This window comes from Saccopteryx bilineata, chromosome 1 (assembly GCF_036850765.1).
Source record: "Saccopteryx bilineata isolate mSacBil1 chromosome 1, mSacBil1_pri_phased_curated, whole genome shotgun sequence".
Classification (NCBI taxonomy): domain Eukaryota; kingdom Metazoa; phylum Chordata; class Mammalia; order Chiroptera; family Emballonuridae; genus Saccopteryx; species Saccopteryx bilineata.
The window spans coordinates 226,922,374-226,942,711 of record NC_089490.1 but is presented as its reverse complement, the minus strand read 5'-3'; the positions used below and the strand labels follow the sequence as shown (position 1 = coordinate 226,942,711).

General features: G+C 43.0%; 1 protein-coding gene and 2 non-coding genes across 4 annotated transcripts in view; all 3 read right to left on the bottom strand.

The window, feature by feature from the left end:
• Positions 1-2,244: 2,244 nt before the first annotated feature.
• LOC136321563 (U6 spliceosomal RNA) lies at positions 2,245-2,351 on the bottom strand. The gene has a single exon (XR_010728714.1). It is a non-coding gene; the product is annotated as a U6 spliceosomal RNA (small nuclear RNA).
• Positions 2,352-4,781: 2,430 nt separating this feature from the next.
• Positions 4,782-20,338, bottom strand: part of ACBD3 (acyl-CoA binding domain containing 3) — a 37,375-nt gene continuing 21,818 nt past the window's right edge. Inside the window, exons 5-8 of one of the 2 annotated variants that reach the window (XM_066237332.1) lie at positions 19,459-19,633; positions 13,807-13,993; positions 10,631-10,915; positions 4,782-6,895 (exon numbers count right to left, since the gene is read on the bottom strand). In XM_066237332.1, coding sequence (XP_066093429.1) covers positions 6,684-6,895; positions 10,631-10,915; positions 13,807-13,993; positions 19,459-19,633 — 859 coding nt within the window. In that variant the 3' untranslated portion in view covers positions 4,782-6,683. The remainder of the gene's footprint in view (positions 6,896-10,630; positions 10,916-13,806; positions 13,994-19,458; positions 19,634-20,338) is intronic. The other variant, XM_066237342.1, reaches the window with a different exon arrangement.
• Positions 15,405-15,480, bottom strand: TRNAT-GGU (transfer RNA threonine (anticodon GGU)). The gene has a single exon. It is a non-coding gene; the product is annotated as a tRNA-Thr (tRNA).

The following is a 20,338-nucleotide window of genomic DNA, read 5'->3' as shown; positions in this document are numbered from 1 at the left end:
ACGGTCAGGTGCATCTTATAGAGTGAAAAATATGGTAATTAGAGGAGCACTGAAGTAAATAAGGCAAAATGTGATCAATGTGGGTGGTCAGTACGTGAGGTTTATTTTATGCTCTAGACTTTCCTGCATGCTAGAATTAGATCTAATTGAAAATTAGAAAACAAGTCCAGAAGGTAAGTTCCCAAATGATAACTCTTCTTAGTGGTAGGTTTCTAGTTTTCTTTTTACCTACATATGCTAAGTTTTCTACAACAAATGGGTATATAATGGGGGGGGGGGGGGTGGAGGTTACCTATTTTATTTTTCAAGATTTTCCTTATTCATTTTTTTTTTTTTTGGAGAGAGAAGAGCAAGCATGCTCACAAGAGAGACAGAGAGAAGGGAGAGGAGCAGGAAGCATCAGCTCCCATATGTGCCTTGACCAGGCAAACCCAGGGTTTCAAACTGGCGACCTCAGCGTTCCAGGTTGACACTTTATCCACTGCACCACCACAGGTCAGGCATGGGAGTTATATATTTTAAACTCCTGAAAAATGCTGGCTGCTGACTGCCCACTATTTTAGCTGGCATATGACTGCCCAGGAAGAGACATTGAAGCAAGAGGGGACTAAGTACTTGTTAACGGAAAAGGAACAGAAAAGGGGATTTCCCTTTAAAACTGGGCTTCCTACCCACCTTGACTGAACCAGGTATGTGATCCTGGTAAGTTGGCTTCTAACCAAGAACATAAAACCACCACCATACCTTAGGATGGTAGACCAACACAATTAAAGAAGTTTGGGCTCTCAACCACCCATGTCATGAAATTGTGCAGCCTGCCTCCCCAGCACCACTTGCCTTTTTTGGGCACGTAAGGGATGTACCTTCCATTTCTTCCACTGAAATACCATCGAAGATCAACCTTTTTTTTTTTTGTATTTTTCCGAAGCTGGAAACGGGGAGACAGTCAGACAGACTCCTGCATGCGACTGACCGGGATCCACCCGGCATGCCCACCAGGGGGCAATACTCTGCCCATCTTGGGGCGTCGCTCTGCCACAATCAGAGCCATTCTAGCGCCTGAGGCAGAGGCTACAGAGCCATCCTCAGCGCCCGGGCAAACTTTGCTCCAGTAGAGCCTTGGCTGTGGGAGGGGAAGATAGAGACAGAGAGGAAGGAGAGGGGGAGGGGTGGAGAAGCAGATGGGCGCCTCTCCTATGTGCCCTGGCTGGGAATCGAACCTGGGACTCCTGCACGCCAGGCCGACGCTCTACCACTGAGCAAACCGGCCAGGGCAGATCAACCTTTTAAAAAGCCAACCTAAGCTCATATTAAAATCACTAATTAATCTAGAAATTAATGCAATATTCCAAAGTAAATCCTAGTAAAATTTTTCATGAAATATCTCAAGCTAATGATGAAATTCATATGGAAGATACAAAGCAGTCAAGGAAAAGCATCAAAAGAACAAGGGAGATTTGTGTGTATCAAAATATATTTTAAAACTGTAGTAAGTTAAAGTATAGAATTAACAGACAAATGGAACAGAATTTAGAAGCAGACTCAAATATATGTGGAAATAAACAAAAATCATAAAGAAAAAAATTGAATAAAACTGGTAACAGTTTATAACACCTATCACCAAGCACGCACACACACACCCCACAAACAAAATAAGCAGGCTAGCTTTTTTAAGTGGGAGAATATACTTCTATGTATGATTAGTAAACAAACTGTTTTTTCAATGCCAATAAATATAAAAGATTACCCAACTGAAAAATGGGTAAAGAACACAAACAGGCAATTTATAGGAGAGGAAATACAAATGACCAATAAAAAATAGATGTTTAATCTTACTTGTCAGGAAAACACACAATCAAATGAAATTTCACTTTTTACCCATCATATTGACCAAAATTTAAGCCTGATAATAAACACAGAGAAAAAGTTTTTTTCCCCTCCTACACCATCAATGGGAGGGGAAATTAGTTTAGCCACTATGGAGGACACAGGGTCTATTAAACTTAAAAATGAGCCCTGGTTGCTAGCTCAGTTGGATGGAGCTTCATCCTGGAGCACAGAGGTTGCCAGTTTGATTCCCCAGTCAGGGCACAACAGGAGTTCCTGTCTCTCCCTCTTCCTCTCTCAAAAAAAGGGGCACAGAACTTATGATCCAGCAACTCTACTTCTTAGCATTTACACTTGAAAAGCTCATGCAGATTTGCAGAAAAACATATAAAAGGGTATTCACACCATTTTTTTTTAAAAAATATGGAACGCTTCACGAATTTGTGTGTCATCCTTGCGCAGGGGCCATGCTAATCTTCTCTGTGTCGTTCCAATTTTAGTATATGTGCTGCAAAAGCGAGCACAACACACCATTTCTAATAAAAAATCAGAAGTAACCTAAAATGTCCAATAACAGAAAAATGGCCAAAGAGCCACTCTACAGACAAACACACAGTAAGAACACATATACTTACAGGAAAAATTCTAACAGTCTGGAATTTGAAAAGTTGCAAAATGTAGACCTTATGAAGCATGTTTACATTTCCGTATTTTGTCATGTACCCCCCCCCCCCGTATATATCTACAACTAGAGGTATTTAAATTAATCTTGGCAAAGGGTAAAAACTTATATAATTTTATAGACGTGCCATTAAAGAAAGGTTTTTAAAAATCAGCATTTGTGCTTGGCCTGTGGTGGCGCAGTGGATAGAACATTGACCTGGGATGCTGAGGAATGCTGAGGTTACCAGTTTGTAACCCTGGACTTGCCTGGTTAAAGCACATATGACAAGAAACCAGTGAATAACTAAAGTGAAGAAACTATGAGTTGATACTTCTCGCTGCACCCCCATAAAATCAATAAATAAAATCTTTTAAAAATATCGGCATTTATAATTGAACTTGTTCTTGCTCTTTCATAAATAGACTTGCAGTCACCTCACTGTAGGGTTGAACTGAGCAATCCCACACAAGCTTTCATTCTCGCTACGAGATGATTAGCTGCTCCAATTATAACTCTGCCCCCTTGTTTAATGGCCTGAGTCCAAATGCTAATGTCAGTTTTGGAAAAGTCAGCCATTTAAGTTTCCTGATACTGAATTAAGTAGTACCCTAATCACATCACAACTTCCAAGTGGCATGTCAACTAATAAAGATGGGGCTAATGCTCCCCTTTTTCATTACAAAACAAATCAAGCAAAATAATGAGTGCCTGAAATAATGACAACGTAATAAACAAGGGTGTTAAAGAGGACAATAAGCAACTTGGTTTTTAAAAGCTTTCAATTAGAAAGTTGAAGAATCCTAGGCAAATAATATGTGAGATAAAAGTCCAATACTAATCTCCTTCACATTCTGAAAAGGTAATAAATGAAAATGAAGATTTGCTCTACCCCAGGCAGATACAAATGTAAACATGTTTAGGTCGTTGAGAGAAGTGCTGAAATGAGAAAAAGTTGGGGTAGGCCTGACCTGTGGTGGCGCAGGGGAAAAAGCATCCACCTGGAATGCTGAGGTTGCTGGTTCAAAACTCCGGGCTTGCCTGGTCAAGGAACATAGGAGAAGCAACTACTACAAGTTGATGTTTCCCGCTTCTCCCCCCTTTTCTCTCTCTCTCGCCTCTCTCTAAAAATCAATTTTAAAAAATCTAAAAAAAAAAAAAAATTAAAAAGTTGGGGACAGGCGCAAAGTTGGCTTTGGTTATACTCTAAGCCCCAAGAAATTATTAGCAATCATTTACTATCCTGAACTGGTGTGTCTCCTCTTCTCTGAGACAGACAGCTCAGACGGAGCAGCATGGCTTCCAAGAGGCACTCACACAGCAACAGCTCTCCTGAACTGTCTCTGATTGCCTTCATGGTCCCTAGCACAGCAAAAAGTCAAGACGGTCACTTCATCCTGTCTCTCCAAATTTCAAAAGAAAACAAAAAAACTTTGTAATGTCTGAGACTCTGCCTTTCAGTGGGGTCATTGTTAGAATAGTTTCTGACACCCCAGCCACATCACACAGGGGACACTTCTCTCAGGGCTGCTTAGCAGGTGCCATGCCTCAGGGCCTTTCTGCAGTAGAAAGGCACCTCCATGCACCTCAAGGAGCACGCTACGGTGCATGCTACGCACATAGTGGGAAAGGGGAAACAATTTTATAGAAGTCACTTTCAGTAAGAAAAAGTCACTGCTTTCCTGTCCACCAGAAGTCTGAAATTTTTTAGTCTATTTTAACTTACTGAGGTAATTCACAGCAAAAACTAAATAATCGCCCTGGCCAGTTGGCTCAGTGGTAGAGCATCGACCTAGTGTGCAGGAGTCTGGGTTCAATTCCCGGCCAGGGCACACAGGAGAAGTGCCCATCTGCTTCTCCACCCCTCCCCCTCTCCTTCCTCTCTGTCTCTCTCTTCCCCTCCCGCAGTCGAGGCTCCATTGGAGCAAGGTTGGTCCGGGCGCTGGGGATGGCTCTATGGCCTCTGCCTCAGGCACTAGAATGACTCTGGATGCAACAGAGCAATGCCCCTGGTGGGCAGAGCCTCACCTCTGGTGGGTATGCCAGGTGGATCCCGGCCGGGCGCATGCGGGAGTCTGTCTGACTGCCTCCCTGTTTCCAACTTCAGAAAAATACAAAAAAACCAAAACAACAACAACAAAAAAACTAAATAATCAACCAGAAATAGTTCGTTGTTTCTTTAACCTTTTAAAACAAAAAAGATCATTTAAAACACTTCTTCTTGTCCTACCCAAGCAATGAAATGCAGAACTAACACTCCAGAGAGGAACTATATTAAAGAAACATCAACAAGTTACAGATAAACATTTTAATCGATTAAATATATTATTTTAAAGATCTTTTTGAAATTGCATTTGAACTGTACTAATCAACAGCCAAAGGCAATATAAAAGTTTAAACCCGAAGTGTTCTCACATGGACACGTGACAGGAACCACTGCTATGTGAAGTCACACACTACTCTCAAGAACAATGATATTTTTAGAAGATAATTCATCTTAACCTGTGTAAGGACAAGTCCGTAATCAAAGGCTGGAAGAAATATATATTAGTGCCTGCTTTTTAAAAGTTTATTTTACATTTTAAATACAGTATTTTCTCCTTAAAAAAAAAAAAAAAGCCCAGAAGTGCCTAACCCCGTGGTTTCTATGTTGTATATACACAGCACTGACAGGCAGCCTGATAAGTGTTCTGATGTGACAGTAGAAACATCTATACGCTGGGACTACTGAATCAAAATGAATTAAAAAAACACAGATTAAGCACTTCTTAGGAAAAAATAATCCAGTTTCTAAGTAACAAAAGAAAACAGAGTTAGGTATGTACAAAACCAGGTATTAAAAAACTGAAACGCAGCACACAAAAACAAACACCCCCTTCCTCATGTAGTGAATGCTGTAATACTGCAGCTAATCAACGGAAACCCTCCTACATGTGATTGATGATTTGAAATTTAAAAACTCTAAGTATTTCAGTAACAACATATAGTAACATGACATGTATATTGCCATCCTGTCCTTCTCTATCAGTAACTACCCTCCCTTCAGAAAACAAGAATTACTAGATTAATCAGTCACTTACACATCTGAGGCAATTCAATAATTTGTATTTGTTTTCAGTAAAGAAAACAAAGGTGCACCTCTTCCCATCAATAGACATAATATAGATTAAAGCTATAAAAAATTTAAGCAGGGGCATATGCACTTCCAATTCTCTCTAGTAAGGAATTCAAACTGGAATCATGTAGGGTTTGTGCCTAAGTCATACCAAATTAAAAATGGACTGTCTCTGGCAGTGATGTCCATATTAGTGCAATGTTATTCTTCATACACTGAATTATATTTAAATGATTTTATGTATTTTAATTCAGTAAGTGGCAATTTGAGTTTATAAAATCCCTAAGTAAATGCTTGTGTAGAAAAGTTACGATTTGAGCCAAATCGAGACAAAAATGAGTTATTTTTGCTCTGCTACTGGTAATATAAATACCAAATGAAGAGAAAAGAAGTGCGAGTTTGTGGAGGCTTGCTTAAATGGATGTTTGAGGTGCTCTGTGCATACTGATACTTCAAAATCAGCAATCAGGTTTGGACATTCTAAGATGATGTCAGAAAACAACTCTGTAATACAACTCTGAACTAAATAGCTGTTCCCAAAGCAAAAAAATAATCTGGTTCATTCACAACCAGATCAAACCGAGGCAAATTTTTTCCTATTATAATCTGTGAGGTTTCAAGTTTGTAAGTTTTTAAAATGGTGACCTTCAAAGTCAGCTGTACCTCACATAGACTATTAACATAAGGATTTCAAATGAGTGGGCACTGTAACTGTGGGCTCTCAGAAAATACATCAAGCAGGCAGCATGGGCTAACCATCAGCCAATTGGGGGCAAACCTAGGATGTCTACTTTGTTGACTTTAAAGATTTAACACGTAGCTCGTGTAACTTCAGTAACCACTAGTGACTCTGCTGGTCACCCAAGTGCTGGATGAGTCTAAGGAATCCTTTCAACCCCAAAGTATTAACGCTGAAAAGTCTCAAAGAAATCCTGATTCTGAAACAAGAGTTCACAAACCATCAGACCAAAACCAACAGGGTAAACACCGACTCCACAATGCTCCACAAAAGTCAGAAGAAATTTCCAAATTAAATGCCATCTTCTGCCCAACCCTAGACTCCAGACTGTAGTAACATCTTTATCTAGTATAATAGACTCTGTAGTAGACTGATTTTGACCTCCACAAAGAGTAGGAGTTGTCAAACTTGAGGAGATAGACTCCTCTCCCTGGGTATTGGTGGCTGCCGGCATACACTTCCTCGTGACAGTCCCGTCGGTACACAGGCACAATCTCATCCAGCATAGGCTTGTTGGCATTCTTTTTGGCTTTCTCTTCACTACTGATGTTTTCTGTGAGAAAGAACAGAGACAAGTCATGAACACACCAGGAAAACCACATTTGCATCAAGTACTGAAACTCCATCCTTTCTTTCACAAAGTGTTCATTAGAAATTCACTTGAAGGCCTGACCTGTGGTGGTGCAGTGGATAAAGCATTGACCTGGAATGCAGAGGTTGCTGGTTCAAGACCCTGGGCTTGCCCAGTCAAGGCACTTATAGGAAGCAAGGTGATGCTTCCTGTCTACCCCCCATTCGTTCTCTTTCTCCCTCTCCTCTCTCTAAAATCAATAAATGAAATCTTAAAACAAAATTTACTTGAAAAAAAATCCACTTACACCACTCTACAACTCATGTGCATTTGAGCATGTATTGGTTGGTTAAGTGGTTCACTCATTCATTCATACATCTGAGCCACTGCTATGTGCCAAGCCCTGCCTGGGCCCTGGGTGCCCAGTGGTGAACTTTGGTGGTAGGGGCGTTTGCATCCTATCTCTCTCTGTACTCGGATCATTGCTCTTATTTCTTTTATTTTTTTTAGCTTTTTAAAATCTTATCATTGCTCCTATTTCTATGCCCCACCTTTTCCTTCTACATCTGTTAAATTCCCAATTCTTCCTGAGAGAATTTCACTCACCTGAGTAAGACCACAGAAATCCTCAATAATCTGCAGTCCTCTCTGTTTTAGGAAGAAAGGGAACCTATGAGGACTATTATTTTCTATGTATCTTAAATATTCTAGTTCTGCTCCAGTTAATAGTTTTCTGAACTGTCATGATATAGGGTTGGGGGGAAAATACCTACAAAAACGAGAAAATTATGATCCAGTTTAAAAGTCCCAGTTTAACATATTAAATATAAACAGCCTCAAGGAAAATAGATCACAGCAATAGTCAGCATGGAAGATGAAGAACTTTCAGGTTATACCATAGCAGACTGAATCTGGTGACTGAGTTAACTGTGTGATAACTGTCAACGGTGACTATAAGGAATTCAAACAAGGAAAGTCTGACAAACTCTCAGCAGTCTAGAGGAGCTTAAGGTGATATGATAATGAGCTGTAAACAATGTTGCATCCTGGATGGGATCCTGGAGCATTAGGTAAAATCTATGGAAATGTGAATGAATATGTACTGAGTTACTAATAACATATCAATATTGGTTCATTAGTTATTACAAATATACCACAGTACAATATAAGAGATTAACAACTGGAGAAACTGGGTGAGGATGGGGTATAATATGGGAATTCCGTGTACTATTTGCAACTTTTGCTATAAGTCTAAAACTATTCTAAAATAAAAAGTTCGTTTAAAAAAGTAGATGACACTTACAAATAAGCCCAAATCAGATTTGCTTGGTTACAGCAATACTTAAAAATAAATGTCCTTCATCTACAAATGAGAAATACAGAGTCATTCAAAATGTACACTACTGACTGTAAGGATACCCATGAAACAGATTCTTAGTCCATTAATTCAAGATCCAAATTTTGTTCAAAATCTGTAAAACTAAAGGTTATTAGGATAAATGAACAATGCTTCTTTCATCAATTTAAGCAAAGACTTGGGACCTGAAAACAGGTGGAGAGTTACAGAAGGATGGGTTACCATCCATCCACAATCCTTCAGAGAAAACAAACTCCTCTGTCAGACCTAATGGAGAACAACCAAAATAATAAACAAAAAAACTGGACCCCTCTCCCATCTGCCAAGCTAAAAGAATCCCCATAAACCACACTGTGGACAAGACATGCTGGCTCAGCAACCTCCATTGGAGGCGTATGCATATGGATCACCCAATGCAGTTTGTGAGCTACATCTTCCAACAAAAGAAAGTTGTGCTCGCTCCTAGCAAACAATTCATGGGTGCAATAAATGTTCACTGTGGTTACTGTTGATACAGAGGATTTTTATTTTTTAGCTGCAAATTGTTTTAAGGTTCGAAATGGCACAGAGATACAACTTGCCATTTTCCATTTGAGAGGTATTATAGATTAGGTTCAGGATGTCAGGGTTCTCACTTCTAGGCAGGTCCGTGGACCCCAGCCATTTTTTTATTGAGACACCTTTGTTGTTCATCGATTGCTTTCTCATATGTGCCTTGACCGCGGGCCTTCAGCAGACCGAGTAATCCCTTGCTCAAGCCAGTGTCCTTGTGTCCAAGCTGGTGAGCTTTGCTCAAACCAGATGAGCCTGCGCTCAAGCTGGCGACCTCAGGGTCTCGAACCCAGGTCCTCCACATCCCAGTCCAATGTTCTATCCACTGTGTTACGCCTGGCCAGGCGGACCCCAGCCATTTTTAACAGTGCTCTTCCAAACAGCACTAACCCAGAAATAGAAACAGCTGAGAGCTCAGACTAGGAAGTAACCTCCTTTTAGAAGCTCTCCAGCAGGCAAGCCAGGAGAAATTCATTATCTCCTCTGGACAGAGAATTCTTCTCAATTATTTATCAAGCTCTTCAGAAGTACAATACTTTGTGCACATGTACAAACACTTCCCTTCCTAGACAGAATTTCTTGCTTGTTCCTTTAAATTTTTTCAGCCCTGGCAGGATAGCTTGGTTGGTTAGAGCAGCATCCTGATACGCCAGGGGTGCCAGTTTGATCCCCAGTGAGGACACATAAAGGAGCAGATGGATGTTGCTATCTCTTTCCCTCTCTTCCTCTCTCTCTCAAATCAATAAATAAATAAAAAAAATTTTTTTTTCTCAAAATGACCTTGTACATTTAGCTTTTAAAACACAAAAGGCTGGAAGTAAAAATAGTATTCAGAAAACAAATGGCCAAACAGAACTTGGCATTCAAAAATATTCATCTTCAGGCACCAGTCCCCTACAGGAGGCTGTCCTCTCTACAGACTATCCAGCCCAAGGCCTCACTCATGAAGGGAGTCTTCCCTGCCCGAGAGGTGGTCATTAGGAAGCATAAAGCTGATGACCTCTGAACTGCCGCCTTTTTTTGTGTGTGACAGACAGAGAGAGAGACAGATAGGGGCAGGCAGGAAGGAGAGAGATGAGAAGCATCAATTCTTCACTGCAGCTCCTTAGTCGTTCATTGATTGCTTTCTCATATGTGTCTTGACTGGGGGTTTGCAGCAGAGTGAGTGACCCCTTGCTCAAGCCAGCAACCTTGGGCTCAAGCCAGCGACCATAGGGTCATGTCTATGATCCCTTGCTCAAGCCAGCAACCCTGTGCTCAAGCTGGTGAGCTTGTGCTCAAGCCAGATGAGCCAGTGACCTCGGGATTTTGAACCTGGGTCCTCTGTGTCCCAGTTTGACACTCTATCCACTGCGCCACCGCCTAGTCAGGCTGAACTGCTGCCTTTTTTTTTCTTCCTGTATTTTTCTGAAGCCGGAAATGGGGAGAGACAGTCAGACAGACTCCCGCATGTGCCCGACCGGGATCCACCCGGCACGCCCACCACAGGGGGGCGACGCTCTGCCCCTCCGGGGCGTCGCTCTGTTGCAACCAGAGCCACTCTAGCGCCTGGGGCAAAGGCCGAGGAGCCATCCCCAGCGCCCGGGCCATCTATGCTCCAGTGGAGCCTTGGCTGCGGGAGGGGAAGAGACTGACAAGAGAGGAAGGAGAGGGGGAGAGCGCTTCTCCTGTGTGCCCTGGCTGGGAATCGAACCCGGGACTTCTGCACGCCAGGCCGACGCTCTACCACTGAGCCAACCGGCCAGGGCTGCTGCCATTTTTGACAACACACATCCCAGCAGCTACTGAATATGGACCAATGGCTCTACCTTCGTCCTCCTCGTCGTCATCGCTGGACTCACTGACATGCACGCTGACAGCTGTGTTTGGAGAGTCTGTCCATTCAAAATATACACCAAACCCAATGTCATAACTGTCTGTAGCAAATTCCCAAAAGAGATATGATCCTTCTTCATGGGTGGGTACTCGAACGGTGACCACTTCCCCTCGGCCCACTGTAATCACAGAATCTGCATCCTGCCGAATCTTCTCTTTAAAGTCTTTGATCTGGGGTCGTGTCCACATGGAAGGAGCTGCGATTACTGGAAGAGATTCTGAAAATGGGAATTAAAAACTACAGAGGATGAGCCTTCACCTGCAGTCAACACCATCTGGGCAGAACTGCCCACCCAGCCTCACTAATGCAACCAAGTGCAACATGATCTACCCCAGATCAAGGACTCAGAGGAACGTAAAAGCCTCCCTGTGAAGGTCTCCCCCAAAGTTACTGAACAGTATCACAGGTGTTCAGCGGTCATCATACCACTTAAAGTAAGACATGTGATCTGTAATATCTTACCAGTGATTTGTTTTCAACACTCTAGTTACATATAAGGATTTAAGAATGCCCTTGGAAACTTCCCAGTTGAAGGTTTTTCAGTTTTTTGTTTTTTTTTTTTTACAGAGGCAGAGATAGACAGGGACAGACAGGAACGGAGAGAGATGAGAAGCATCAATCATCAGTTTCTTGTTGCGCATTGCGACTTCTTAGTTGTTCATTGATTGCTTTCTCACATGTGCCTTGACCGCGGGCCTTCAGCAGACCGAGTAACCCCCTGCTGGAGCCAGAGACCTTGGGTCCAAGCTGGAGAGCTCTTTGCTCAAGCTGGCGACCTCGGGGTCTCGAACCTGGGTCCTTCCGCATCCCAGTCTGACGCTCTATCCACTGCGCCACCACCTGGTCAGGCAGTTTTTCAGTTTTTAATCCTATCTATATAAAAAAAAAGATCTGGACTTAGAAATAAATTCATTTTTGGATGTGGACAAAGAAAGCTGGGCTTTGACTTCAGACTCTCTGTTGAAAAAAAGACTTGACCTCTCAGTACCCCAAAGTTCCGGGAGCTGTTTATTCTAAAGGAACTCAAAGAAACAGAAGAACTCGGACAGAATTGGAACAGCTAGGGACTCAGTAAAAAGGAATCAAGTTTTGTTCCTGAGCAGTACCTACGTGCACTGGACTACTCAATGGGTTTTCCAGTTAGTCACAGAGCTTTAGACAAATATTCACTTGAAAATATTGATAAGCGCCTGACCAGGTGGTGGCACAGTGGATAGAGTGTCGGACTGGGATGTGGAGGACCCAGGTTCGAGACCCCGAGGTCGCCAGCTTGAGCGCGAGCTCATCTGATTTGAGCAAAGCTCACCAGCTTGGACCCAAGGTCGCTGGCTTGAGCAAGGGGTTACTTGGTCTGCTGAAGGCCCACAGTCAAGGCACATATGAGAAAGCAATCAATGAACAACTAAGGTGTTGCAACGAAAAACTGATGATTGATGCTTCTCATCTCTCTCCATTCCTGTCTCTCTGTCCCTATCTATCCCTCTCTCTGACTCTCTCTCTGTCTCTGTAAAAAAAAAAAAGAAAATATTGATAAGCTATTAATAAGAAAAAAAAAAAGGGGGGAGGTGTAAGCCAAGGCATTTCAAGGTCTTTCCTGAAACTATTTTTGGTTGTCTTCAAAAGTCAGGGAAGGCCCTGGCCGGTTGGCTCAGTGGTAGAGCGTCGGCCTGGTATGCAGAAGTCCCAGGTTCGATTCCCGGCCAGGGCACACAGGAGAGGCGCCCATCTGCTTCTCCACTCCTCCCCCTTTCCTTCCTCTCTGTCTCTCTCTTCCCCTCCCACAGCCAAGGCTCCACTGGAGCAAAAGATGGCCCGGGCGCTGGGGATGGCTCCTTGGCCTCTGCCCCAGGCACTAGAGTGGCTCTGGTCGCAACAGAACGACACCCCGGATGGGCAAAGCATCGCCCCCTGGTGGGCGTGCCGGGTGGATCCCGGTCGGGCGCATGTGGGAGTCTGTCTTGACTGCCTGTTTCCAGCTTCAGAGAAATACAAAAAAAAAAAAGACAGAAAAGATCTCTGCAGCCACCATCTCTGATCATGAAGCACTTTTCCCTCTTACTGAGCTCTTACCCTGCTTCAGATTTCACAGTTCAGCTGACCCCCAGGAAAACCTCTGGTGATCTCTGAGTGGTTACAGCCCCTATATTACATGTATATTATATTACACTCTACAATGTGCCTCTCTCTCCATCACAGTACTCATCACAGCCACAATCTACATTTAGGCATGTTGTTCTGCCTCACCACTGTACTCCTAGCACACAGAAATCTCCAACCAATTGTTGAATGAACAAGTAAGTTGTCTATGAAAAGCTAGTAGACCTCTGAAAATGCTAAGTGATCTGGGTAACATGGTATTTTAGTCTCAAAAAACACAGTTATAAATGGTAGCCAGCCTCCAAGATGGTCCCCAGCAATCCTCACTTCCAGTTATACATGTGTTTGTGAGGTCACCACCCAAATGTATCAGGGTTGGTATGTATGACCAATAGCATGCAGCAGAAATACTGACGTGGTACTTCCAAAGTTAGGGCATAAAAGACACTGCCACTTCAGCTTTGTTCACTCTCAGATCCCTGCTCTGGAGGAAGCTAGCCACTGTGTTGAGGGCACTCAAGCAGCTCTATGGAGAGGCTTCACTGGGGAAGAACTGAGACCTCCTGCCAACAGCCAGCCTGAACTGGCCAGTCAGGTGGGGGAACTCTTTCCAAAGCAGAGTCTCTGGTCCCAGTCAAGCCTTCATGTGATTACAGTCCCAGCCAACATCTCAACTGCAACCTCATGAGCAGTTTAGCCAAGCTGCTCCTGAATTCTGACCTACAGAAACTGCACGAGGTAATAAATATTTTACTATTTTAAGCTGCTAGATTTGGGTGCAATCTGTCACACAGCAACAACCAATAAATAAGACAACCCAAAGTGTCCAACAGACATCTGATTTGCTTTTCTACACTATTCTAAGGATTACCAGAAGCATCAGATTCAGACTAAAAGAGTGAAAACACAATCAACTCTTGCAAATATGTAATTGCTCCTAGATGTTAGTTAACCTGACTTCTTGACTTTGACTTTTCATGAAGTCTGAATTACAACATCTGAATTTCATACCTTTTGGTCCATTCTCCAGGACTTCTTCTGCAGCTTCTGGTTCAAGCTCTTTTTCAGAGTTGTCAGTGTGGGTTTTGGCCTGTCCATTAACCGACACCATATCACTTGGTACAGCTGCATTCACTTTTGATGATGTAGGCAAGGAAGCCCCAGCTACTGCTACTTCCTGTTGTTTTTGTAATGCTGCCTACAAGTCAAGAAAAAGTAAAGATATGCTGACCAGGAAGGCTAACAGACAAGACATTTGCCCTGGAATGAATGCTGACCCATGTTTTTACCCTACTAGAGCACTAAGAAATTACTAATAAACTTTGGCAGTTTTACCCTATCTATAATGAATATTAATAGTACAATATATATCCAACAACTAAAAGTGATACAGAAAAAATCCACATGAATGAAAAACTGTGACTGAGAATCACATTTTTGTTACCTGAGGATCACTAGAAAAATTAATGAGGCAAAATTAAAGTAGGTAGAAATAATCAACCCAAAATAAAATTATTAAGAGTAAAAACTGAACCCAGTAACATCTGTTAAAATTGACATAAGAAAATCTTCTTGATAAAATTCAGATACACAAATTTTGAATCAGGAAAGGAAACTTGGTAGAAATAAATGGGCACAGAAGAAAATTCACAAAGGCAAAAACTATTATTGGTAAAATCTGATACTGCCCTCCAAAGTAACCAACAAATCAAATATGTACAAAAATTAACAAATGAAGTACTCACTGTGAACTGTATAAAGAAAAATTCTTACCACAAGTAAACTGAAAACTGTGAATCATGTAAAATATTTTGGTCTAATACTTAAATAGGCTTATAAAATGGATCTTGAACTCAAAATACTTTCTCAATGAAAATTCATCAGTTTATATAATTATGATTAAAATATGTATATTCATAAACATGAAATAAAAATGTCCTCTGAGTCAAAATGGGAGAGTAAATACATCATAAATCCAAAGGACAAGTATTTTGGGATATCTCTCTCTTTTATCAAGAGGATAGATATAACTACTACTAGAAATACCAAAGTAACCTTACTAACTGGGAAAAGCTTTAAATCGACATTATAACACACATACAGAAAAGTATACACATCACAAATGTGCAGCTTGATCAATTTTCATAAATCAAACACACCCATATAACCAACAACCAGATCAAGACATTATCTACATACCAGAACTGTCCCTGTTGGTCCTTTCCACCCCCACCCCCACAAGGGAACAACAATTCTGTCTTGTAACACCAGAGACGTTTTTGTCTACTTTTTTTTTTGTTTGTATTTTTCTGAAGCTGGAAACGGGGAGAGACAGACAGACAGACTCCCACATGCGCCCAACCGGGATCCACCCAGCACGCCCACCAGGGGGCGACGCTCTACCCACCAGGGGGCGATGCTCTGCCCCTCCCGGGTGTCGCTCTATCGCGACCAGAGCCACTCTAGCGCCTGGGGCAGAGGCCAAGGAGCCATCCCCAGCGCCCGGGCCAGCTTTGCTCCAATGGAGCCTTGGCTGCGGGAGGGGAAGAGAGAGACAGAGAGGAAGGAGAGGGGGAGGGGTGGAGAAGCAGATGGGCGCTTCTCCTGTGTGCCCTGGCCGGGAATTGAACCCGGGACTTCCGCACACCAGGCCGACGCTCTACCACTGAGCCAACCGGCCAGGGCCTTTGTCTACTTTTTAAAGAAGGAAATCTTTTTTTTTTTTAAAGAGGCAGAGATAGACAGGGACAGACAGACAGGAACGGAGAGAGATGAGAAGCATCAGTCATCAGTTTCTCGTTGCGCATTGCGACTTCTTAGTTGTTCATTGATTGCTTTCTCACATGTGCCTTGACCGTGGGCCTTCAGCAGACCGAGTAATCCCCTGCTGGAGCCAGGGACCTTGGGTCCAAGCTGGTGAGCTCTTTGCTCAAGCCAGATGAGCCTGCGCTCAAGCTGGCGACCTCGGGGTCTCGAACCTGGGTCCTTCCGCATTCCAGTCCGACGCTCTATCCACTGCGCCACCACCTGGTCAGGCGTTTTTGTCTACTTTTGACCTTCACATACATTGAATTGTATAATATATGCTCTTTTTGGTGTTTGGCTTCTTTCACTCAACATTATTTTTGTGACGTTTCATCTACAGGGTCACAATTAATTGCATTTTATTGGTTTGCATTGCTATAGAATATTCCATTGTGAAAATACAAAATTCATTTATCCATTCTAGTGCTGATGCACAGTTGGGCATGTAAGCATTACTCTTTAAATATAAATGAGGACATGCTTACAATAGTTAAAAAATATTGACCCTGGCCGGTTGGCTCAGTGGTAGAGCGTCGGCCTGGCGTGCGGAAGTCCCAGGTTCGATTCCCGGCCAGGGCACACAGGAGAAGCGCCCATCTGCTTCTCCACCCCTCCCCCTTTCCTTCCTCTCTGTCTCTCTCTTCCCCTCCCGCAGCCGAGGCTCCATTGGAGCAAAAGATGGCCCGGGCGCTGGGGATGGCTCCTTGGCCTCTGCCCTCTGCCCCAGGCGCTAGAGTGGCTCTGGTCGCCACAGAGTGACGCCCCGGATGGGCAGAGCATCCCTCCCACCGGTGGGCATGCCGGGTGGATCCCGGTCCGGCGCATGCGGGAGTCTGTCTGACTGCCTCCCTGTTTCCAGCTTCAGAAAAATACAAAAAAAAAAACCCAAACAAAAAAAAAAACGTGGAAAAAAAACCTTTGTAATCTCATGGTTTAGGGATAATGACATATTTTGGCGTATCTGTATACACACTTCATTTAACTTATTTACAAACTAATTACTTAAACAGCAACACCTCTCTCTGCTGTAGTGCAGGCTAGTAATACACTTAAGATTGTAAAATACCTTCTTCTAAGGCCTAGATTTCCACGTGCGTTTTCTATAAAGAGTACCAGTTTCCAAAAAAAGTGCATACAACCCAAACAAGTCAGCACACTCAGAACATTCACTGTATGACAGGAGAGCAAAAAAAGCATTTCTATCGATGAACTGGTCTAATAAGAGTCCCTCCCCACTAAGTCTTTCTTGAAATTCCCTAGCAGAAACTCCTTTCCCTGGGACTACACTGCCCATGAATATGCATCAATTACAGGTAATAGATAGTAATTATTCACATATATAATCTCTCTTTTGTATTTTGGGAAGTTTTTAAAAGCACAGAAAGGTATAGGAACAATGTAACAAACACTTATGTAACTACACCCCCAGATTAACAAGACGTTCCCATTTTGTCATTTTGTTCAGTATTTATATAAAAAGTAACACTTAACGGGACTGACGTCCCTTTTCTTCTCTCTCTCCAGAGACAACCAATCAACTTGACAAACCCAGGCTATGCACTGTAATCTAAACTATGGCTTTCCACTTATGTTTCAAAGCTTCTTGGCTTTGCCCTACTTGACTTTGATCTCATTTAATATTTATTTATTTAAAGATTTTATTTATTCATTTCAGAGAGAAGAAAGAGAGAGGAGGGAGGAGCAGAAAGCATCAACTCCCATGTGCCTTGACGAGGCAAGCCCAGGATTTCAAACTGGCAATTTCAACTTTCCAGGTCAATGCTTTATCCACCGTGCCACCATAGGTCAGGCAACTTTGTTCTCATTAAGTGACAGCAACAAATGGACAGGACAATGTACTAGAGCTATCTTATTTTAAAAAATCATGTCAATGTCCATCAAAGAAGCAGACAAAAGGGAGTAATATGTTAATGTAGAAACAGGCTTTAAAGGACAAGAAAGAAATCCCTCAAAAATACCTCATTAGGCCCTGGCCGGTTGGCTCAGTGGTAGAGAGTCGGCCTGGCGTGCGGGGGATCCGGGTTTGATTCCCGGCCAGGGCACATAGGAGAAGCACCCATTTGCTTCTCCACACCCCCCCCCTCCTTCCTCTCTGTCTCTCTATTCCCCTCCCGCAGCCAAGGCTCCATTGGAGCAAAGATGGCCCAGGTGCTGGGGATGGCTCCTTGGCCTCTGCCCCAGGTGTTAGAGTGGCTCTGGTCGCAACAGAGCGACGCCCAGGATGGGCAGAGCATCGCCCCCTGGTGGGCGTGCCGGGTGGATCCCGGTCGGGCAAATGCGGGAGTCTGTCCAGAAAAATACAAAAAACAAAAAAAACCCATTAACTTGAATAAGCTCTGGGGTGACATCCTGATCCATTTCTTCTTCTCTTTGGTCACACAAACCCAGCAATGCTTTTGAACTGATCACTAATGTTAAAGACTCAGGGGAAAAGGTAAGAGCATTAAATTTCAAGGAATTTATAAAGAGCTTGGAAAAACAACAAGATTACTTCATCTTACAAGAAATGTTGAGCAACTAATAAATGACACTTTTCTTATTTGTTTGTTTGTTTGTTTGAGAGGAGAGGAGGCGGAGACAGATTCCCGCACGCTCCCTAACCAGGATCCACCCAGCAACCCACTAGGTGTGCTTATCTGGGACCATTGCTCCATTGCTCTCAGCAACTGTGCCATTTTTTTTTTAGCACTTGAGGCAGAGGCCATGGAGCCATCCTCAGCGCCCACAGCCAGCTTGCTGGAACCAGTTGAGCCATGGCTGCAGGAGGGGGAGAGAGAGAAAAACAGAGAGAGAGAAAGGGAGGGAAAGGGGTGGAGAAGCAGAATGTAGTTTCTTCTGTGTGCCCTGACTGGGAATCAAACCCGGGACATCCACACGCCAGGCTCTACCACTGAGCCAACTGGCCAGGGCAAGATGACACTTTTCTTCACTCAGATTTTTTGACAAGTGGTAACCGCTTTAAAAGTGAAAATTATCTAAATAAGTAAAACTTAGCTAGATTAAGTTTAGAGAGGCATTTTATGCCTCTTAAGATATAAAAAAAAGGTATTATCAGTTACCTTCGAAATGTATAAAACACTTCCACAGAGTAGTTATTTCCTTATTTTATTCTTCTGATAGTCCTGTGAAGTTAACAGAACAGGTACCAGAATTTCCTAACCCACTCTTACTGACTGGGCGAAAAGGCAGAAAAATCAGAGCAGTAGGTAACTTGTCCAAGGTCAAACAAAATAATGGCAAAGCCAAGATAGAATCCAAGTGTTTTCTGATACTGGTCCCATGTTCTTTCCCCTAAACTACCTATTCACATATGGAAGCAAACTATTTGGGGGTAGGACCACCAATGTGGAGGAGGTGGAAGAGGACCACCAATGTATCGTAGGGAAACATTGTCTAGCTACTGTACTTAACACGAAAGTCAAGATGGACCCAAGCCAGCACTGCAGAACCAGCCAACAGCCTAACCTGTCTGGGCCTATGACACTACACTGCCTGAAGGACATCCTTGAACAAATGCCAGTTACCCAAGTCCTCCTAGTTCCTGGACCACTATGACAATCTACTTCAGACTCACTGGAATGACACTTGGTCCACACAATTCCCAAATATACCTAGGAAAATATAATAGCGGCCACTTCATCTACTGTTTCAGGATCCTATATTTTCTTTCATAATTGTCAGTGCAACACTAAAGTCTCCCTTAATAAAGGTCACCTAAAAGTTACTTTATACCTGAGAGGCTAATGCAAAATTCATTAGCAACTGTTAAAAAAGAACTTGGGTTCCAGTGAAACTAAAAACCCTCTCTAAGACTGACTGCTGAATTGTCTATCATACCTGTTGCTGTGCAAGCTGGACTTGGTACAACTGCTGCATATACTGCTGATAGTGCTGCTCCTGCAACTGGCGGATGAGAATCTGCTGCTGTTCGTAGTTCCCTGGATACTGCTGGGCTGCGTACTGCTGGAACTGCACGGCAGTCTGCGAGTTTAACGCTGCCATTATCTGCTGCCTAAAAACATTAAAACATATATACTAGTCTGACTACAGGAGATTGGTCATGACAAAATAAAATGTCCTTGTTACTTATTCTTATAGTTTATAACTCTTAAAAATGACTAAGCTAGGTATTAACACAATGCAGTGTGCAGATGGTGCTGTCTTGAAACCTGTGTGGTTTTGCGAACCAATGTCATCCCAGTACATTCAAATGACTAAGCTAGTAATGTATACCAATGAGCATGTGTCCCAGGCCCAGATTTAGGAAAATAAACTTGGTCTCAATTTTTTTATTTAGGGCTTCCAGGGCAAGTTGGGATGGAAAGAGAATAAACTCATCGTCATCATCATCATAGTCACAGTTGTGAACATTTATGAGCCCTCATTGTTTCAGGCAGAGCCCAGGGCACTTCCATGTACTGACCCACCCTTGGAGGCTGGGGTTTACAAAGGAGGAATGGCAGCGTTAGTAACATGCCCGAGATCACCCTACCAGTAGATGGCAGAGTCAGGACTTAGCCTAGGTGGACTGGCTCCAGCCCAAGTATTCTAACCATGATGCTGCAAGAGGATGGACTGCCATCTCAGGCAGTCAGCTGTGGGCCATAGCTTCCCTACCGAACACATGAAAAGCAGTAAGAGGCAGAAGAGCTAAAAGACATTATAGGTGGCCCTGGTAAGTATAAATAAAGCTAGTGAAAATTTGAGGGTCCTTGGC